General features: G+C 34.2%; 1 protein-coding gene across 2 annotated transcripts in view; it reads left to right on the plus strand.

Annotated features, from left to right (window-relative positions):
• Nucleotides 1-23,600, plus strand: part of LOC145254862 (cyclin-dependent kinase 10-like) — an 89,350-nt gene that overhangs the window by 43,682 nt on the left and 22,068 nt on the right. For both annotated transcript variants that reach the window (XM_080113722.1, XM_080113723.1), the window contains exons 12-16: nucleotides 1,179-1,228; nucleotides 6,170-6,259; nucleotides 6,935-6,987; nucleotides 8,442-8,529; nucleotides 20,722-20,779. In XM_080113722.1, the coding sequence (XP_079969848.1) occupies nucleotides 1,179-1,228; nucleotides 6,170-6,259; nucleotides 6,935-6,987; nucleotides 8,442-8,529; nucleotides 20,722-20,779 (339 nt within the window). The remainder of the gene's footprint in view (nucleotides 1-1,178; nucleotides 1,229-6,169; nucleotides 6,260-6,934; nucleotides 6,988-8,441; nucleotides 8,530-20,721; nucleotides 20,780-23,600) is intronic.

The raw sequence follows: 23,600 nt of genomic DNA on the forward strand, positions 1-23,600 counted from the left end.
GATTACAGAAACATGTATGCACATATGTAGCCATTAATGTTTGTATAAATAAAATTAATATACCTGCTCTGTTCACTCATTGAGCACTATTTTGGTAGACACATGTTGTTTCATTGGATGTACTTCTAGGAAACTAAACTCTACTGGCTATATATATATATATATAAACAAACTTATATATATATAACCAATTATAACTTATATATATATATATATATATAAATTTAACTTATATATAAACAAACTTATATATATAAACAATTATAACTTCTATTTATATATATATATATATATATATATATATATATATAAACAAACTTATATATATAACCAATTATAACTTATATATATATATATATATATATATATATATATATATATATAACCAATTATAACTTATATATATATATATATATATATATATATATATATATATATATAAATAAATTAAAAGTGCAACCATCCCAGGATGGGTAAAATTACTCAAACAGAACAGTTTTATGCCATTTTATATCTTGTTACAACGATTAAAATCAAGAGATGTTGCCATAGCATAAGTAACGTGATACCATTGGAATACAGGCAGGAGCAGTTGCTAATATAATTGCAAAGTTAGAAGCGGATAAAGTAAGTCTAAGGAACTTTCACAATTACTAACTAGCAGAACATTACAAATGTTAACCAAGGAAAGAGTCTATTAAGCATGTGTATCTTGTATAATGATGTGTTGAAGTGAAGGTTGAGGACATGCGTTGCATGGAAGAAAATGATATGAGAATTATATGATGGATGTGTAATATGAGTTTTAAAAATAGATTTAGACCTGATAACTTCAGAGAAGGATTAGATTTAGGTAGGGAGATGTGTGCACAATAGGAAACTTTGTTGGTTTGACCACATTGGAATAATGGCTGAGAGTTCTTGGGTTAGTAGATGTAGAACAGCTGAGAAAGTTCAGTTTACAAGGGAAGGCCAAAGAAAATGCGGGAGAAGTGATAAGGATCAACTTTAGATAAAAAGGGATAAATAAAGACTTGGGCAGAGATAGATTAGTTTGGAAATCTATTTCTTAAAACCATCCAACAGATGTCAGCATGTAAAATAGATGTTGGACTGAATGATGATGATGATGATGATGATGTTTAATAATATTTTTGTATTTCTTTTCTTTTCACCAGGGAATGTCCAAACTGCCAGCTTTAGAGAACTTAACCTTAAAAAATCAACCGTAAGTCAACAACTTGTATTGGTTTAGAGCAAGGCCATTCCTATAAAAGGCCAGGAGATATATAACATTTGCAGTCTTTTACTGAAGGCAAGATTTTCAGCAGGTCAACAGATATCATTTTATTATTTTATTATTGGAATCTTTTGAGATAGGTAATTTATATATTTATTTATTTGTGGACTATCTTTGGTGGCACAGTGGATAGAGGCGTTGAATCTCTAAGGTCCCAGGTGAGCATATTCTGAAGATAGTAGTTTCAATCTAACCCAAAGCTGGTCAGAAGTTTAGTTGGCCAAAACGTGGTGAGGCAGTAATTACTGAAGATACAATTAAGAGATTCAGTATTCCTATCACGTTGTAGTTAACAACCTGACGAAGGCCAGAGGAATAGTTTGCTGAAACGTTGTGAAACAACAACGAAGATGAGGATAACAGTCTACAAATAAATAAATATTTATTTAGCTGCTAACCTTTTACTTTCATTACTCTGAGAAAAATTACGAGGATCATTCCAAAAGTAAAGCCTCCTATTTTTTATTAACTCAAAAAGTTGAAGAGCTATACGATGAAAGTGGTACTATTAAAATATGCAACCTTTTATGCTCTAGGATTTATTTTTCTACATAGTCACCACCATTCTCAATTCATTTTTTTTCCAACGATGAATGAGGCTGTGTATAGGTTCCAGAGCATGCTTTGTCATATGAATGGCATTCCAAGCCATTTATTTTTTTAAATCTCAAAAGTTGAAGAGCTCCTAAGATGGGAGTGATACCATTAAAACGAGTGACCTCTAGAATTTATTTCTATGTAGTCACCACAATTCTCAATGTACTTTTGCCAGGAATTCAATGACACATCTCTGCTTCTGATATACATCCATGACAGGGGTTGCTTTCTTAGAGTCTTGCAGCATTAATATCTGCAACAGAGAGATAAAACTTTTAGGTAATTGCAATCCCCCTCTGATCCATTTGGTTGGAATAAAAAATATTATGTAAGTTATGGGTATACTGTAAAAGTATAATTTTATTAAGAACTATTCTGTCCTCAAAAGAAGACTAAGAAAAATGTTAGAACTGTAGTTCATATTGTTTTAAATTTTTAAGTCCAATTTGTTAGTTAATCTGCTATATATTACAAAAGTTTATATTTTGTAAAATTTTCATGCTAGAATCATTTTTAGTTTTCTTTTCATATTGACAGCTTTGCTTGATAAAGAAATACCATTTTCTTTCTTTTTTTTTAGTTAAAAAATGTATTTTTGAAAACTCTATGATTATTAAATAAAAATTGAGATCTGGAAATCTTTCTTCCAGTTAAAGACTCCAATATTAGATTTTTTGGCTTGTTATAAAGATGGCTTTGATTCTGAAAATATATGTGTGTTTATGCTTATTCAATTATATTTCACCTTTTATTCATACCGATCATTTAATTTATGAAGCTCAATGTAACTACAGAGCATATACAAATAAATGACAAAATGTTTATATTTCAAATTTCAAGATGTTGTCCATCTTACCGTTTAATTCTTGACACACCTGTTCCATAGTGCAGAATAATTCATGTAATTATTACAACAATTTTTTTATTTATTCTGCACTTACTCATCAGAAAAATACAAACTCATCAACATTAAAAGAAAATAAAAGGAATATTAGCATAATTATAACAATCTGAAAAAATTGGAAGAGAATTCTACATTAGAATCTAAGATGATGTAACTAAAACAAAACACAATTGTCACTATTCTTCTGATTTTTTTTTTTTTTGATTTTTGTAATCATGTCTATATTCCTTTTTTTTTTCTTTTAAAGTTGATGAGTTCATATTCTTCTGATGAGTAAGGGCGGAATAAATTCATGAATTGACATAATAATTATATGAATGATTCTGCGCTACAGAACAGGTGCTGTCAAGAATTGAACCCATTTAACATGCTGAAAGAAATAAATGGTGTGATAGACATTTTGAAATTTGGAATAGATTTTTTACCATTTTTATATATATATATTAACAAGGACAGGTGAAGTGCTCTTTAGTTTTGGTATGTAATCACCTACGGATTATTTCTCGATGAAAACATTGGTCCTCATAATCTCATTGGATTGGCATCAGAAAAGGTGTCCAGCTTATATAGGAAAAAAAGAGGAAATATTTTTAGACATGTTTTAGTTCTATGGTCTGGTGATCATAATTCTTAATTTAAAGTCGTTAATCACACAACTGCATCTGTTATGAGTATGTTTGCAAACTATTATGTTTTAACCAGAAACAAGACACTTTTCTACTTGACTTTGCCCAGGAGTGTAATAGCTTTTTTAATTATATATTTCTATTTTTTATGAGAGCGCTCTCCAACATTGGTAGGATATCACTTAGAAATCGTGTCTCGATGAAAACACTGGCTCCCATCACCTCAATGGGTTGGCATCAGAAAGATCATCTTGCCTATAAAAATCTTGCCTTAATTAGAGAAATAACTTGTAAAAAAATCCTGACTAGAGATAACTTTAGAAGTAAATTTCTAAAAGCCATCCGACACAGACTGGTATGTTAAACCAAACAGAATATGATGATGATGACACTTGAACTGTATGTACAGTATTTGTTTAAAAAAAAAATTAGCACAGTTATTTCTTTATTTTTAAATTTATTCATCAAATTTTAGTCATGAGTTGTTTTGTCAATTTCAACTGAACTTGTTTTTAGTTTTGGTGATGTCCTTGAAACCACAGAATTGTCCACAGACCTGCATCACTGTCATCTTTCCTATTGCAGCTGGATAGGTTGGTATCTCATTCCACTGCATCCAACACAAAGCCATCAAAAGATTTGCAGTCAGATAAGTTGGGAGGCCAGATATCACATTGAATTGTGCTTGATAAAGTTCTCTGACCACTAGACTTGGGTTTTCTGACTTGTATAGCAAGGTGCCAAGTTTTACTGCAACACATGCAACTACCTGGTTGATTCAATACCTTACTCAGAATATTGCGAAAGTAATCAAGTTGCCTTTAACATGACTTCACTTCCATCACCACTGATGACAGTAAGAACGGATGTGTCAAATTGTTGAGTATATGTTTTTCTCTTTGATATTGCTTGGTGGTTGTTGAATCTTGAATATTTCAGTTTTTTTCTGACCTTTTCTACCATACTCCTCCTGATGCTGAATATGTCTGAAATCTTCTTATTCGTCCTGGCGTGGATTTTAAAGATAACTCTGTGTTCTTTTCATGAATATGAAGGTTCAAAATTGTCTATGGTCTAAAAAAAAAAAATGAAATATACTGTTTTTATAAAAACAAGACTGACAATGATAGTAAAAAAAAAATAAATAAATAAAACCATGTATAAAATTAGCAGTTGAAAATTGCAAACAAATATCAGCCACATCCTGCATATATTTGTTCATATGGACAGCAACATTGAAAGAAACAGATGACCCATAATGATCACATATTTTATAAATTTTTTTCAAGACTCTAAGAATTTTGTTTGCAATTCTTGCACAATTTTAAAAGGTTTAATTCGTTTCTTTTTTTCTTTAAGTAAAATAATTTTTTCTAAATTAAATATTTTTTCAAATAGCAAAACTATTATTCTGAAATGTCAATTCAAGGAATCCACTTTAAATTAGCTAATCAAAACACTTAAAATGTGATTTACTACAAGTGAATATATAAAAAAAAATGTAATAATTGATAATTTTTTTTTCAAACATTTTAAAATTAATAATGTGAATCAATGCTTGTTAACTATTATCATTTTTTCTTCTATAATAATGTTCTATCCGCAATATTGAACATTCTTTTCTCATATCAGGATAATTCCTTGTGTAATAAAAGTATGTTCAATATTAATATACAAAATAATTATTTAATAATACTTAAAAAAAAAAAAATAATCACTTTCTAAAAGCCACCCATCACATGCCAGCATGTAAAATGTACCTGAAACTGAATATGATAGTGACTTCAGTCTACAAAATGCCTGATGAATTATTTCCATGAATTACAAATATGAAATATTAGCATTTCAGTCCGGCGTTGCCCAGGTGTTTGGAGGTGTATGTTGAGCGCAAAAAAAAAAAAAGTGGTAGTAGGAAGGCAAGCTCGAACCCGTACCGCAAAGGAGGAAAAGAATGGGGGAAAAAACCTGACGTCTTTGCTGTTATGACCACTGCCAAACCGGAAGTGAAGTAGGTTTAAATTAAGGCTAGACAATCAAAAGGAGAGGATGACTTTTGAAAATATCGGTGACCCCCCCCCCCCTCGGTAGAAAATTGCCCTGTTGAAGTTGAAGATATTAACGTTTTTAGTCAATTTTTCAATATTTGTCATCTGAAAGGTCGAACTTCAAAACGATACTGATCTTGTAAAAATCCATTGCCTCTGTCGAAATTTTAGGCAGACATGCAAACATACATACATACATTTATATATTGATAACTAAAAATTTTCGACCCAAACAAAAACTTGCTCTATCTCTGAATACCCTTTATGTAAAATTTCAACTGTTTAGACCAGAAATGTTGTGAGTAATTTGGTAGAGACCGCAGAGGTCAGATTTTTTTTAACTTTGCCCCCTATTATGACCCCTTAACATTTATTGTTTTGGGCTCAAATCAAGTTACTAAGTTAGATCTATATCCAAGGAACCTATATCTAAAATTTCAATTGTTTATACCCAAAATTGGTGGAGGAGTTTGATAGAGTTCTCAAAGGGCAAATCATTGCACTTTGACCCCTTAACAGCCAAATTTCTGGCTGAAAACGGATTACAAAGATTTTCCCAAATCTCAGTACCCTGTATATCAAATTTCGAGTCTGTAGACAGTTATTGTGTCGGTAAATGTACACAGATAGACAGACACTTTCACTTTTATAGATATATAGATTTAACTTTTATATTCACCTTTTCTTGTCTTTTCAGTTATAATAATTTACGGCACACTTTTCCGTGGTTGTCAGAAGCCGGGATAAGGCTGCTGAATTTTCTATTCATGTATGACCCACATAAACGGTGAGTTGTTTTGATTTGTTAATAAATTTGTCACAATAGTACCATTTTTTTTTTTTTTTTCTTTGTAACTGCCCAGGTTTTTAATCTCTTAAACATTTTCAGCACAACATTTTGCTTGCAAAAATACTATAGCCATCCTGGGTTGAAATATAAATTCAAATAAATTAGCATGATACGATTTTTTTTTTTTTGACTGGCTTGATTCTATTGTTGGCATTGGTTTCACTGAAATCAGTCTAGAATTAGTTACAGAAAGAGCCACTTGAAGGTTGCTAACATCCATAAGTGAAAGTATTGTCAGTCTGCATGGTTTCATTATTGTTAGGTACTATCCAAAAGTAATAGTTATTTTCATTTAACCAAAGAAGCTGACAAAAAGCCTGTCAAGACTACTAACAGGTATAACTCCTTAATTAAAGGGGATTTGCCTAGCGTTTTATAACGAGGAAGCTGGTTGCTATGCACAGAACATAACAGCCCTTCCATGAGATGACCTCACAACACAGACAAACCAAGTATACACCACCCCAGCAAATAATCACATTACAAACCAACAAGTGGATATAAAGAAAAGCATACACCATGGCTTGCATTATGCTAACAAATTTAACTGCCTATTAGTTATTGTAATAAATACACTGTTTTTAATTCTTTTATTTTTCTTTTTTTTTACAGAGCAACAGCTGAAGACTGTCTTGATAGTTCTTACTTTAAAGAACAGCCTTATCGTAAGTCAATCTTAAGTTTCTCTTTTGATGTCTTTATCAGCTTTTGAGTGACAAAGCCAAATATTTTATGGTTAAACATATAATCTAACATATAAAATTATCTTGTTGAATTTTTAAAGTCAGACACAAATAACACTTAAGGTAATAAATCCAACTCTGTTTCTTACTAGACAATTTTACTTTATTATATTTCTGAATTTTTAAGATGGTGGTTTGATAATTTGTATTGTTTGAATTTTTCATCTGTTCTGAGTATTATCCATTTATTATCCATACAACGTTTCAGCCGATTTAACGTCTGGACCTCTACAGGTGTATCTTTTCTAGAATCTTTTTAACCTAGGAATCTGTACACAATTTCGAATGGGACACTTTATTTAATCCATGTCGGTAGCATGCTCTTATTCTGTCGGCCATGACTGGGTAGAAGTTTTAAGCAATTCAGAATTGTATTCTTACTTTCACTTGCATTGAGGATCTGTAGTGTAATGGATAAAGTACTAAGTAAAATTCAATTCTTAGTGACACTTTTCTGGAGGTTGAAGGTTCAGTTCTAACTGTGGGTAATATTAAGAATATAATTGCAAATTGCTTAATACTTTTACGTGCTTAAGGCTGATGGAATAAGAACATGCTACTCCTATGGATTAAATAAAGACTTCTGTTAGAAATTCTGTACAGATTCTCAAGTTTGACAGAAAGATTCTCCGAGTTCAACAAGATACAACTGAAGTAGGTTGGAGGTTATATCAGCTTAAATGTTGTAAGAATAACACTCATTACTAGAACAGTCGTACAAATATCCAAATTATCCTTTGATCGTTTATGTATATTCATGTTTATTTAATTTATTTGTTTATTTTCTATTGTTTTTTTTAGTTTTAAAACTATTTTGTATCGCTATCCTAGAGTAAATTTTATTTTGTGAACACAGTTATTTGCTATTTCTCTTCTACAGTTTAATAGATTTTGGGGTTCTTTAAAGTACAGGATAGCAAATTTTTCATGAAGGCATAATCTACATGGGTTGTCTAGATGCCTACACGTGGTAGCTTGTCTTATTATTTTCCATTCGACTACCGTACATTCAACAATAAAAAACATTGTATAAAAACAACACTAGCGAATAAATACTGGGAACTCAAAGAAAGCGGACATTCGCCGGTAGACGCATCTAGACGACCCATGTAGATTATGCCTTCATGAAAAATTTGCTATCCTGTACTTTAAAGAACCCCAAAATCTATTAAACTGCAGAAGAGAAATAGCAAATAACTGTGTTCACAAAATAAAATTTACTCTAGGATAGCGATACAAAATAGTTTTAAAACTAACAAAGATAAAAATTCCTAAGACGCATAAGTAGAAGTTCCAATAATTTTGATAAGTTTGATTTTACTTGTGTTATTCTGATATTTTTTTCTTTTTTTTTCTTTTTAAACCGTTTTTCACAGCTTGTGATCCAGACATGATGCCGTCCTTCCCTCAGCATCGACTTAAACGAAGGCCAGCTGGTTCGGGTCAAAGTAAAACAGAAGAAAAGTGAGTTTGCTGCTTATACAGATGCAGATGAAAATTGCATTACAAATAAAAAAATATTCAATATGCTCACTTATTAGGAAAAAATTAGTATCCTCACCAAAAAAATTAGGAAAAATCCTCAAGTAAAAGTTTAATTAAAAATAAAAGATCAATTTTATTGTATTTTTTATGAACTGTCTATTTTAAGAGAAATTTGAACTTTTGCCGAAATGATGGAATGGTTTGTTTTTTTGTTCTTTGTTATTAGAGCAAAATTTAAAAATCAAAATATTGAATTTCAATTAAAACCAATGGTATTTACTTAATTGGCATGTCTCAGTAATGAACATATCCAAAAATTATGAAAAACGATAGAGTAGAAAATTAATTATTAATGAAAACAGTTTTTGAAGACAATTAGTGAAAATTGAGTTTTGATAAATTGGCCTAAGATTTTCAAAGTTTTCAGAAAATAGTTAGCTCTCTTGTTATAATTCGAACTCTCCTGTTTATTTTTTTTTTTTTAGCAAAACTCAATTTTGCTAGTTTTCTTTTAATTTTCTATCTTATCGTTTTTCATAATTTTTGGATACAACATGACAATTAAGTAAACCACATTGGTTTTACCTGATATTTAATATTTCAATTTTCAAATTTTGCTCTAATAATGAAGCACCATCTATATATATAAAAGCGAAAATATATGTGTGTATGTATGTTCGCTTTTCCTCGATGTCCACGAAAGGCTTCTTTCAGAAAAGCGCTTGCTCGCTTCACAACTTTTTATATCATCTATAAATTGTAATATCTCAGAGTTATCCACGGAGCTCGCCTGTCTATTTAATTTTATTGACTTTCAAACGTTAATTATTCAACATTTCCCGCATCGGCACGCGTTACATTCGGTTTTCGGTATAAAAAAAAAGCGAAACTCGACTCTAACCACAGGCCGAAAGCCAGTTGTCTCAAGAGAGCTAAGTAACGTTTGTTCAATGTTGACTTCGTTATATCAGACTGTAGCTTTCATTTCGCTCCTCCTAATAAACAGGGAGCTGGTTTTTAAAAACAAACAAACCGATTTATTTACCTCATTCAAAATTGTCCCGCACAAGATCGTAACTGCTGAATACCTATCGCCGTCATGTCAATCAAAAACGCGCACCTGTTTTTTTTTTTCACACTTTACTATTTTCCAACTGCGTGTCGTGAAGGCTTCGTTTTTTTTTCACAGGCACCTGTTTTTTTTTTCACATACCCCGAAAAACACCCGGGCAACGCCGGGTAACCCTCGCTAGTCTATATATATAAAAGCGAAAATGTATATGTATGTAAGCTTTTCCTCGATGTCCACAAAAGGCTTCTTTCAAAGAAGCGCTTGCTCGGTTCACAACTTCTTAAAACTTTTTATATCATCTATAAATTGTAATATCTCAGAGTTATCCACGGAGCTCGCCTGTCTATTTAATTTTATTGACTTTCAAACGTTAATTATTCGACGTTTCCCGCATCGGCACGCGTTATATTCGGTTTTCGGTATAAATAAAGCGAAACTCGACTCTAATCACAGGCCCGCGCGCCCTCCGGAGTGCAGTATCTGTTCCGACATATGCTGCAAGCTAAGACTAGCAAAGACCATATGTGGGGGTAACCCCACATATCTGACTTTGGTCAATGTAGGGATCACCCTACAGACCAACAGTTAATCCAGCTCCCATTTCCCACCTCTCGGGAGCTGGTCCCCCCTTTCCCTCCCCCCTCCCTCTCTCTTCACATTAAAAAACGGCCTTGTGCCTAATTTGCTCAGTGGGGAAGCAAATAAATCCAACAGGCCCGCGGGCCCTCCGGGGCCCAGGCGACAAGATCAAAGTGTAGTATCTGTTCCAACAGATGCTGCAAGCAAAGACCAGCACAGACCATATGTGGGGGTAACCCCACATATCTGACCTTGGTCAATGTAGGGATCACCCTGCAGACCAACAGTTACTATCCAGCTCCCATTTCCCACCTCTCGGGAGCTGGTCCCCCCTTTCCCTCCCCCTTCCCTCTCTCTCCACATTAAAAAACGGCCTTGTGCCTTATTTGCTCAGTGGAGAAGCAAATAAATACAACAGGCCGAAAGCCAGTTGTCTCAAGAGAGCTAAGTAACGTTTGTTCAATTGTAGCTTTCATTTCGCTCCTCCTAATAAACAGGGAGCGGATTTTTAAAAACAAGCAAACCGCTTTATTCACCTCATTCAATGTCCCGCATAAAATTGTAACTGCTGAATACCTATTGCCGTTACGTCAATCAAAAACGCGCACCTGTTTTTTTTAACACTTTACTATTTTCCAACTGCGCGTCGTGAAGGCTTCGTTTTTTTTTTTCATGGGCACCTGTTTTTTTTCACATACCCCGAAAAACACCCGGGCAACGCCGGGTACCCCTCGCTAGTCTATATATATAAAAGTGAAAATGTATGTGTGTTTTTGTGTATGTATGTATGTTTGTGTGTCTGCTAAAAACTTTCGACCAACGGAACAAAAATTCACAAACTTGGTCTCATATGAAAGCCTCACCTTCCGGACGACAAATATTGAAAAATTGGCCCAAAGTTACCATCAGAAGTGCGTCAATTGATCGATTTTCTGCAGGGGGGGGGGCACCCCAAAAAAGTAACATTTTAATGTTAAACATTACATATTTTTAAATCGATTTATAACTGCCCCCAAAAATACGGCCGCCAACTCTTCTACATAAAGTATGCACGCGGCTGTTTATTTTGGGTCAACTTGTATTTAAAACCCGCTGAGTCATGTCACGTGATCTTGACATCAGCAAGCTCTAATAGCGGTCTGAATTTACAATTTAAAAATGTTGTTATCAGTAAAAAAAAAATTAATTAAAGCTAAACTATGAACTTCTACGCTATGGCAACGTTACCAAAGTTATTACCACATTCAAAATAGTTAGATATGATAGTTAAATGAAAAATAAAGCCAAGCCAAACATGTGAAGTAAAAAAAAAATATGCTTACAAAAAATATTAACGATCAAAGTTTTTTTTAAAAATAAAAACAGCCAGACGCCATTTTCTAGTCTTTAGAGTAAGGCAGACGAAGTGAGAGAGAGAGTGAGAGAGAGACGCAAACAGAGAGAGAGAGAGAGAGATGTCTAGACAAAAAACGAGAAAAATGTTAACTTTTTCACCCCGAAATCGACAATTTTCGACAGGGAGGAGGGTCAACAACGCATGCGTCAGATGACGTCATGACCTGATTTACTTTAAATAGTTGATAAACCAAACAAACTTTAAAGACGTCGCTTTAGCTCAGGTAGTTAAGGCCTTGGTTCATTATCTAAACGTTTTGGGTTCGAATCGTGGTGTGAGATGTTTTTTTTTTTCGATTTTTTTTAAATTTAAATATTGAACCCTGTATTATTTAAGCCATTTTTCACGTAACGTTCGTTCATTTTTCTGTTTTAATCGTTCGTTTGCCTTATGTTATTTTTTTTTGTTTTACCCCCCCGCTTAATTAAAATGTTGTTTTCTTTTTTTACTTCGCTTATAATAATGCTTACATCGTCATCGTCGTAACGCTCGACGACTTTCAAACATCTTTCACTTCTAGCTGGCCGATTTTATTTTCAAACTTCGCCTCAGGGTTCGGCTTCGATCCTTTATTTATATCGACTTTTAAAAAATTCCCTCTATTCTGTCCTTTCGCATGTTTGTTTTTTTCGTATAAATAAAACCAACCTAATCGGAGCAAAGGTACAGTGCCTGGCCTTTTGTGCTGGGACGTCTTGAAAGCAATCAGCTTTGATCAATGTCAGGGAAACCCTTCATATCAGACAATTGCTATTCATTTGGACGCTGCCAGAGTTCCCCCTTTTTTTGGGGGAATGATCTCGTGGGGAAGTGTTAAGTGTTGAGACATTATGTTGAACAAAGATGGTAGTTCAGATCAGATCCTGAGTGTAATTGGCAGTAACCAAGATGGCGACCAAGAATCAAATGCGGTCTGTGACGTAGTTAACGGCAAACTGATTGAATACGAAATTTGACAATTTTTATAGTACCTTTGGAAGGTTTTCATTGGTGGTTATAAAAATGATTGGCGAATTCATTGGTCTCATACCCCCATTAAGAGTCAAAAACATTTTACACACTCCCTTTTTTGATATAATGGAAAAATCCTTTCGGATTCAATTTTGGTTTGACTTGAGAAAAGGACAGAAAAATAAATAAATAAATAAAAATAAAAATAAACCAATAAAATAATTGTGTTTTTTTTTTTGTTTTTTTTTTTTGGTTTTGGAGGAATTTGTCTTTATTCTCATTGGTCAAAAAGAATTATTAATATATTGGTATAATGTGTGCAAAAAGAAGCCATTTTTTTTTTTTTTGATATATAAAAATAAACACTTTTCAAATATATATATATATATATATATATATATATATATATATATATATATATATATATTTACAAACAATACTTTTTAAATACATATAAACATGCACAAAAATTCACAAATATACATTTTTTTTTTTAACAAATGTTTGCCAAAAAAAAATGATACAAAAAATTATTTGTCAAAAAGGAAATTTACAAAGAAAAGGTTTTAAAAAGTGACTTTTTTATTTTTTTATTTTTTATTTTTTTTAACAAAAACTGGAAACATTATGTTAGGTATTAGTTGATTAATTTGGTTAGTAGGATAGAAATGGTCGCAGTTTAACGTCGTGCTTGGGACAATTTACAATTTTTTTTTTTGTGTGATTTTGACTGTTCATTGCTTCTCTTTTTAGGTTTCTGAAAAGAGATTTATTCATAACTAGCGGGGGATACCTGGCGTTGCCCGGGTGTTTTGAGGTGTGTGTGGTTTTGGGTAAATCAAAACTCCGGGTGGGGGTGGGGTTAAAATAAAAAAAAGTTTTGGTAGGTAAGTATGAGGATCGAACCCGAACCCTTGAGTTGGGAATTAAAGTGTGAAAAAAAAATGTGCAACGTTAACCATTGGGCCACCGCAAAATACTAACGGAAACACGTTTGAATTTATTTAACTATTTAGAATTGGCAGGTGCACGTTTTTATGACTTAATGAGGTCAACTTTGACTGCGAGGTAGTATTTAATTTACTGTGGGAACGCTTTTTTATTTTTGTTTTCCCAAGATGTTGGGGGGGGGGGGAACCAGCTCCCCATAAAAATGGGATTGTCCAAATTGAATAGCAATTGTCTGATATAAGGAAAATATTTCCACATTAATCAAATCTGATTGCTTTTGGACCGGAAAAATATTGCCAGAATTAGTGCCGCTTTTATTATACGAAAAAGCCTAATCCACATGCGGTGAGCGAAAAATGTTGAATATTATCTTTTCGAAGTCGAGCAAATTAGATAGACAGGCGACCTCCGTTGTTAACTCATAGATATTATGATTTAGTTTAAGAAGTTGTGAGCCGACCGACCGCTTCTCAGAAAAAAGCTTTTTACAGACGTACACAAAAAACGAACATACACACATACATACACACATTTTCGCTTTTATATTTATAGATTAGATTCCAAAAAGTTTGGTTATAAAATGTTTTCATTTTATTCTTTTTATAGGTTTAGTGAAAATGTTGGCTATTTTATTTTCAAACATCACATAAGTAAGAGTAATAGATGTTTTACTTATTTCATCCCTTATAAAATGATATCTGATATCAATATGCTTCGACTTTTGATGAATCATAGAATTATTTGCTAATAAGATTGTGACACTTATGTCACCCGCGTGTTGTCTAGTGGTGGATGTTCCCCGATTGTCGGTCCTCGTGTCTTCTGATGAGAATGTCAGCGGCCAGTACCTGAAAGAGACTCGTCGAGTGTTTCTGCAAGCATGCCAAACGAATTAAAAAAAAAGACAAGTCGATATTTGTTTTTGTTTTTTTCTGATTCAAAATTCCTTGCTATTCATAAAAGGTTACAATCGTCGTTTTGTATTTCACTAATAAGTTAGGGACTGGCCGTTTGTTAACTGCAAAGTTATTTCTTTTTCGGTAAAAACTAAAAATACGTGGCAGGATCAATCGATGAGGTGGTCGGCTTTTTTCGCTCGTTCGAGCTCAGGGGAGCAGATGTCACTCCGTGTCTGTCGGTCTCTGTCTCAGTCTCTCAAAACTCGCTGCTTATATTGTGGGGGCGGGAGCTAAATCTTCTTCTTTTTCTCTCATTCGGCCCTTTAGCCAATCAGGATGCCGGAACCGCTGTCACTCAAATCTTCACCAGGCGGCCTATGCCCAAAAAAGAGGTTGTTTCTTCTTCTGTTGGCAATCGAGTGGAATGTCTCAGCCGGCGTGTGCCTAATAGAATTTGACGGGCCATTAAAACCAGAATGGTCTCGTTCAATTAACTTTGAGGGATCATAAAAATGAACCAAATCCAATTCCACAAAGGCCATGCGTCTTTTCAGTAGAGGCCACCCACGCACCAGGGTCCGTCAACAATGGTCACTTTGTAAATTGGAATTTCATTGGTACGCTTCCTTTCACTCCGGGCTGTCATGCTCAATTAGCGTTTACAGCTTTCTTGGCCAAAAGAAATATCCCTCGCATTCTGGCCCTATCTGCCTTTTTTCCTTTTTTCTTTTTTTTTTCTTTTGTTTACAACTGTTTTTTTTTCTATGCCTGTCGTTCGCCCCCACCCTCTTTTCTTGGTCGTCTGCTATTTCTCTCAGTGTCTATCCCGTTGCGTTGGGTGCATTTAGCTTGCAGTTTACTGCACCTCGAGCCTGTCTCAAGATACTGCTTTGATTGTCACAATAAATTACTATAGGTTTTTTTATTTATGCGCTAATTTCAATTCGATAAGTAGGCATCTTGTCATCTCAAAAAGGGTTTGCCATGCCCTTTTTGCGGTGCCATTTTGGAAGGGCGAATACGGCGCAGATTTTTCGTGCTTAATATGGTGGTTAATTAATAGAAGTTCAAAGTTTTTACTAGTAAATTCAGTCCCATTGTCTGAGCGAATACATTTTACTGAGCCGTACGGGGCAATATCCGCTAAATATTTCTTAGTGGCGAGGATAGTGTCAGATTTGTTTTTTAGAAATTAAATTATAATTAAACCAGAAAAATTATCAATAAAGTTCAAAATGTACCTTAGATTATTTCTCTCCATTGGGCTGATTGGACCTGCCAAGTCACAGTGCACAAGTGAGAGAATTTTCGTAGCTTTTTTGTCTGGCGTTCAGCTTACAGGGTGAACAGAAAGTCCTTGAACCATTTTTAGTTTTAAAATTAGATATTGTTAAAATCACTTTTTCTCTTTTCGAATAAAGTAAGTATTTAGTCTAACTATTGATCTAATTATTTTCAACAAAAATATTAAAATAATTTTGTTTAAACTTTCAGAAAAATGAGCAAACGAGAGGCCATAATTCAGCTTCATTGCGCGGGAAGGACAAACTCAGAGATTATTAAGCTCTTGAAAGTGGCTAAATCCACCGTGTACCATGTTGTGAACAGATTTAAGGAACTTGGTACATCTGAAGACCGTCCTAGGAGTGGAAGACCTCGCACTGCTCGAACAAAGAAGGTGATTAAAGCTGTCCGAGAGAGGGTAAGGAGGAACCCGAAGAGATCTGCAAGACAAATGGCTAAAGACATGAATGTGAGCGTGTCCTCGATGAGAACAATTGTTAAAAACGATATCCAGTTGTCCCCCTACAAGATTAGAAAGAGACAGTACCTCACACCTGCCCAAAAGCACAAGAGACTTGAAAGAGCAAAGCTTCTTCTTGGAGAACTGAAGGCTGGCACGGCAGAGCGAGAGATCATTTTTTCTGATGAAAAACTCTTCACAATTGAAGCGACTGTTAACAATCAGAACGACAAAGTTTACGCAAAATCTTCAGCAGACATTGATGACTCCGTGAGAATAGTTTTCCGCCGACAAAAGCCATCTTCCCTCATGGTGTGGGCTGCAGTCTCCAAATCTTGGAAGTCGCCTCTGGTTTTCGTGGAGCAGGGGGTAAAGATCAACACAGATCACATCATTAACGATATTTTGGTTCCAGCATTTGAAGAGATGAAGAAACACTTCAAAGATCAGCCTTTCACCTTCCAACAAGATGGAGCACCATCCCACACCTCCAGAAAACTCAGGACTGGTGCCAACGTCATTTTCCAAGATTCTGGAGTAAGGAGATGTGGCCTCCTGCATCGCCTGATTTGAATCCCATGGATTTTTCGGTGTGGTCTTTGTTGGAGGCAAAGGTCTGTTCAATTGTTCATCCAAGTGTTGATGCTTTAAAGACATCTCTTCTGAGTGAAAGGGCTAAAATACCTCAGGAAACGCTGCGTGCCTCGGTTGGTAACTTCCGACAGAGAATTGAATGTCTAATCGAAAGGAAGGGACATCACATTGAAAATAACTAATTTGAATTTATTCTTGGTTTCCTAACTTATAATTTTCATTCATGTTTAATTTATATTTTTGTAATTTTCTATTAATAAACCACTTTTGAATTGGTCCAAGGACTTTCTGTTCACCCTGTATATATTTTGTCATTTTCCCCTGTGCACACACATCACAATTTGGGAGATTGTCTGAAGGTATTATTTTCATGCCTTCGACTACATTTGGTAATTTTTTAATATCAGCTATATTGCAGTGTCCTAGAATTTTATGCCAGGATTTCAAGTCGTGACAGGCAGTTTTTGAGGGAGCCATACTTTTTAAATAATATAGTCGGCCATTTTATTTAATGTCAAATATAGTTCCATTGGGGTATATCAATTTTGGCTTGTTTTGGCAAAACTTTATATTCACGCCTTGTTTAATTGCAGGCAGCACGGAAAATATGTCTTGCTTAAATGTAGGTATGAACAGAGCATTCTTTAGAATACAGTTACAGATTTCACCTTTATTATTTTTTAGTAATATTTTAGCATCACCTCTTTTCAAGACTGTATCATTTATTTGACTACTGTCACAAGTTTGAATCAAAATTAATAAAATCACATTCCTTGGTGATAACGGGTGCTGCAGCACCACATTCTACAAGGAGATTTGTGGTATTGTCAAAGTTACGTGTGAATAGAAATGTATGTTCTTCCTCAAAGTTCTCAATATTTTTTATAGAGTCCATTTTAGAGTGTTTATATATCGACATTGGAAACTTTTGTGGTTGGGTCGTCCACAATTATAGCAGATAATTTTATTCTTTTTCTTGGGAAAATTACTTTTGGGGAACACATTGCAGTGAGGTGCATAATTTAGTGGTGTCTGTTTTCGAGAAGTATTTTTGAACTTCATAATATTGCTGGAGTTATTATTGTCCACGATCATCTGATTAGTCTCTTCATAACTACGCAATGCCATTTTAAATTCACTGAAATTTATGAGTTTGTCTTTTTGCGTTATAACAGTTGTAAATCGTTTAAAATCGGCTGGAAGTCCCTTGAGGGTCATTGATATCAACAAGCTATCGCTTATTTCACCTGAGAGTTTTAAGGCATTGGTGGTTGTTTCTGCTCTTATAACATAGTCGGTAATAGTTTCATCCTCATTACGTTTCAGAGACGTTAGTTCCGTATATAGGGATATTATTTTCAGTTTCCCTTTTGATAAATAATATTCTCTTAATATGTTCAATGCTTTCTGTCCGTCATCCAAGGCGTCTCTTATAATCAGAGACAGACTTCTATCGTCTAAGCATTGAATCAGTTCTGCAAAAACAGTCGCGTTCTTTTCGAGAAATTCGGGGTCGTTTGGATTCTCTGTTGGAAATTGTATCACTTTGTGTAGTTTTCGAATCCTTAGATATCCCAGAAATTTTACCTGCCACAATTCAAATTTAGATTCCGATCCGTCAAAGAAAAGACGATGGCTGGGCGCATAACCTGTTAAGTGTTGAGACATTATGTTGAACAAAGATGGCGGCATAGTTCAGATCAGATCCTGAGTGTAATTACCAGTAACCAAGATGGCGGCCAAGAATCAAATGTGGTCCGTGACATAGTTAACGGCGAACTGATTGAATCCAAAATTTTACAATTTTTATAGTAACTTTGGAAGGTTTTCATTGGTTGTTTAGCACAGCCGGTGGTTATAAAAATGACTGGCGAATTCATTGGTCTCATACCCCCTATTAGGAGTCAAAAACATTTTACAGGAAGAAAATAAATACAAGAGAAAGCGAAAGCTTGACTGGCCCCAGGCCAGGTTTAAAAGCCACTTTCATTTCTTCGCAGACTCCTATGATTCTTAACTTAATTATTATTACATTGACAATTTTTTGATTGACATTGCTAAATTTGAATGCTTTTCACTTCCTTTGACGTCATAGTGTAGTGGTAAAATATCAGGTTTTCTTTCACTTTCTTTTCTGCCTGCCTGCCTGCCTGCCTGCCTATTAACACTTTTATTTTTTTCTCAACACACACCTCCAAACATCCCAGGCAATGCCGGGCACCCTTGCTAGTTTAATATAAAGGAAATTCTGGGTAAGAACCAATTTTACATATAATAATAATAAAATTTTAGTTTGGGATTCCTACTCTTAGTTATGGGAGCTAAACATTTACATGCATTATGGAATAGGCTAAACGGTCACAATTCAGTTGAATCTATTACACTTTAATAACATTTGCTTGGGATAAAATATCATCATCATCATATTCTATTTAATGTCCATTTTACATGCTGGCATGTGTTGGACAGCTTTTAGAAATTGATTTCCAAACTAGCCTATCCCTAGTCAGACGTTTAATTCTCTCCCTTTCACCGAAATCCATCCTTTTTACTTCTTCCCAAATTTTCCTTGGCCTTCACCTATCAACTGACTCTACTACCTCAACTATTATGCATCTGCTAATCCATGAACTCTCATCCAGTTTTTCAATGTGCTCAAACCACAGAAGTCTCCTGTTTTGCACACATGTCCCTATATTCTTCAGATTCCTTTAGGGTCATCTAAGCCTGTGTTTAAAACTCATATTACACCCCCATCATATCATTTTTCTCTGTGCAGCGTGTGTCCTCAACTCTCATTGGTCAAGTTTCACTTCCATACTTCATCACACTGTGTGCACCTACCTGATAGAGTCTTCACTTAGTTGACGATGGTAACACTCTGCTGGTTAGTAATGATAACTCTTGCAATCTAACCAGCTCAACAGTCTCATCATCCAAACATACTTTCTCCTCATCTGAGTTCTCATCTTTATTGTCTTACACTTCTTGCATATAAACGGATAATCATTTTTGCATCTTGAATATATAAAAGGGTTTCTCTCTTTTTCAAAACGAAACAATTTTAGGATTATTTTAAGTAGCGTACTTATCTCGGTTGTTATTTTCATGTTTCCTTTGACCTTCTTCAGGTGCTTTTTTTTTTTTTTTTTTTTTTTTTTTTTCAAACGTTTTCTGGGATTAATTGGATTATTCAGACTACAGTTCTTGTTTTGAGTGTTATTTTCATGTTTCGACTGATGTAACCTCCGACCTTCTTCAGGTGTATTTTGTCAAATTCGAGAATCTTTCTGTTGAACTTGGGAATCTTCATGGAATTTTTGAATGGTATCCTTTATTTAATCCACAGGGGTAACAAGAACCCATGGCGTAATGGATAAAGTACCAGGTAAAATTCGATTGTAAGTGAAACTCTTTTGAAAGTTGAAGGTTCTGTCCTCAGTGGGGGAAATTTTCAGAATACAATTGCGAATTATTTAGGACTTCTACCCGATTATGGCTGACAGAACAAGAGCATGCTACCCTCGTTAATTAAATAAAGGTTTCTGTTCCAAATTCTATGCAGATTTCTGAGTTAACAAGAAAAATTACCAAGTTCAACAAGATATACCTGAAGAAGAAGAAGATCAAAGGTTACATCACCTGAACCATTGTGAAAATAACATTCAAGATAAAAACAGTATTTTGAATAATCCGAAATTTCAAAAATATAATTGTAAATTTTTATCTTCTACTCAGAAGTGTACATGAAATTTTGAATAAAACCCTTTTAGGTTATTGTTTCATCAGCCATAACCGGGTAGAAGTGATTTTTATTTTATTTTTTTAGTATTAGTCCTGTAGTATGACTTGAACTTTTAACTTGCAATCAAAGCATTGTAAAAGTAACAAACAAGATAAGAATAATCGTCTGAATAATTGAAATATCTTGAAAATTCTGAAAACATGAAACAATTTTTATCTGTTTTTTTTTTTTCTTTCCCAGAAGAAAAGCTGAATCTTCATTTTCTGAATTTGGTGCCAGTTCTTCATCCAGAATATTTGTAAGTAGATATTTTTTCCACCATATATCTATGTAATTATAAAACTCTGTTGACGTTTGACCTTTCTTGCTTGAATTTTGTCTTCGACAATTGGGTGATTCCATCTTTTAAAACGGGATGACAGATGAATTATATATATATATATATATATATTAGTGGCCTAGCAAGGTCACAGGGGAGACAATCAAGCAAAAAAAAAAAAAAACCCTAAGCAAAATTCATCCCAAAGCAGCAAAACTAAAGCTGGCTTGCGATATATATATATATGGGCGTGGGTCAGAGGCTGAGGAATGAGGATAGAGAGTTGTATGTTTTGGTTTTAATTCTAGCTGATGGCACCCAGAGTCATATATATATATATATATATATATATATATATATATATATATATATATAAATTTAAATCTCACAATTATATTAGGTTCAATATAATAATCAATAAAGAATTGTTTCTATAATAAAAAATGCATAATCTGCATGGATTAAAATATATTTAATGCTGGCAATGCTGGACGACCTGCTTGTATATTTCTTTTAGTCTGTCTGTCTGTTCTACTTTTTCTTAGAAACTACTGATCCGATCTGACTGAAATTTTATATAGAGCTTTGTTAGGATAAGGTGCAGTGGACTAAGTATTATAGTAGCTCCTTGATGTACAGTTAGGGATTAACAGAATTAATATTCAATGCAAAAATGAGCTCTAATTTAACCATATGAATTTAATATAAAGCACTCCTTCTAAGTCAACCAGCTATAAATTTTCCTATTTTTAATGGGCTGGTGCTACCAGATCAGGCTATCTAGTGGCTTTCTGAGCCGAAATGCATCTTCATTAAACTTCTGTTTTTGTTTCTATTCTCTTTTGTAAAACTTAATTATGTTCTACAAAAACAACAGCCCCCTTCCCCTTTTTTTCCCTTCCCTACTTCCCAACCCCGTCGGTGAGGCATTAGAATACACCGACTGTCCCCCTACAGAGAGTAAAAGCCTTTCAATGGTGCCACCTGTTGGCCGTGGGTGGTGACCCGTAATGACTTGGAAAAGGATCCTGGTGGCTGAGCAACTGATATCTAGTGAAATTAAAGATATCAGTTGCAACACTCCACTTTGGCCTCGTACAAGGCTAGACTGACGGTAGGAGGGGCCCGATCCGATCAATCAGCTAGTTACGTCAAGCCCTAACACATCTACTTCAAATTCCTGTAAACAGTAACAAATACAGTTCTACCCTGTACCACTATAAACTATATACATATTTTCCCCTCTTTTCCATGTGTTAGAAGGCTAGGGTCAAATGTGCGAAATGATTAAAGTCATGACATAGCTGTATAGTGCCGGAAGTTACCACAAATGACTTGGATTGTGTAACTAAAGGATTATGGGTGCTCATGGCTCCCATTTGGAACATGTATCCTGTTTATGTAGCCATGGTATGACAAGGCGAATGGTTTCCCCCTTAACATGCCCCAATATTGGACTCTGAAGTGGGTGGGGCGCATAAACAATGAATTTAAAATATATATATATATATATATGGCTAAGTATAAAAATTCCAAGCGCCAACACGTCAACTCGGATAGTTCAGATAATAAACTATATCAAACATCCTCAAAATTTATTGTATTGGAATCCACCGAAGAAACCAAAATAACTGACTTATCACCGTTTATTATACATAAAATTATATCGGCATATATTACCCCAAAAATGTAAAAACTTTAAAAAATAAAACCCTACTGGTGGAAGTGGAAAGAGAAAAACATGCCACTTTTCTCCTAGGAATGAAAACTTTCCACAACATAAATATCAAAACTTATCCACACAAGAATCTGAATACATCCAAAGGTGTAGTAAAGACGAAAGACTACTGAAGAGATAACAAAAGAACTTAAAAACCAAGGAGTAATAAACGTTAAAAGAATTACAATAAAAAAAGAGAATCAGACTATATATACGAACACTTACATTATGCAGTTTGATAGACCCACTATCCCAAAAGAAATCAAAATTGGGTTCAACATTCAAAAAGTTGAACCCTTTATACCAAACCCACTTTGGTGCTTTAAATGCCAGAAGTTTGGGCACCATGAGGATGCATGTAGGGGACGAGCAGTGTGCGGCAGATGTGGCCAGAGAGATCCAGACCACACTGTCAATGACTGCAGTCTTGATTGCAAATGTGCAAATTGTGGAGAAAACCATCCTGCTTATGCTAGAGCATGCAGAATCTGGAAGAAAGAAAAGGAAGTAGTGTCAATAAAACATACCAAAAACATCTCCTTCCTCGAAGCCAGGAAAATAGATGGATACATGAAGGAAAAGACGTACTCTCAAGTCATCTCAAGTTGTATATCATCCAAAATCACTAACCAAAACTCCAAATACGAAATACTAACAAACAAATTGTTACAATTGGGACCAAACGATTGGCCCAAATTTATGAATGAAATCAAACTAAATATATTAAAAAGTAATGATCCCATTAAATCATCAACTAATGTTACCAATAAAACAAATTCTCAACCAAAATCAGAACATCCAAGAAAACAAAGTTGATCAAAAGACAGACCACAAAAATCACCAGTATGTCATGCAGATGCTGAAAACGACAAAACTAAGGAAAAACAAAGTCAGTTAAAGAAAGAAAGTGGTGAAAAAAACACACTTGAAAAACAAACAAAAAATACATCTACCAAAAAACAAAATAATATAAAGAAATTACCACAAACAGAAGCCACTACTACTACTACTACAAATAGATTTATGGAATTAGAAGACATGGAAACTGAAGTTACTCCTCAAACCAAAAAAAAAATCCTC

This window comes from Euprymna scolopes, chromosome 30, assembly GCF_053919585.1.
Source record: "Euprymna scolopes isolate OS-2025 chromosome 30, ASM5391958v1, whole genome shotgun sequence".
In the NCBI taxonomy this organism is placed as follows: Eukaryota; Metazoa; Mollusca; class Cephalopoda; order Sepiida; family Sepiolidae; genus Euprymna; species Euprymna scolopes.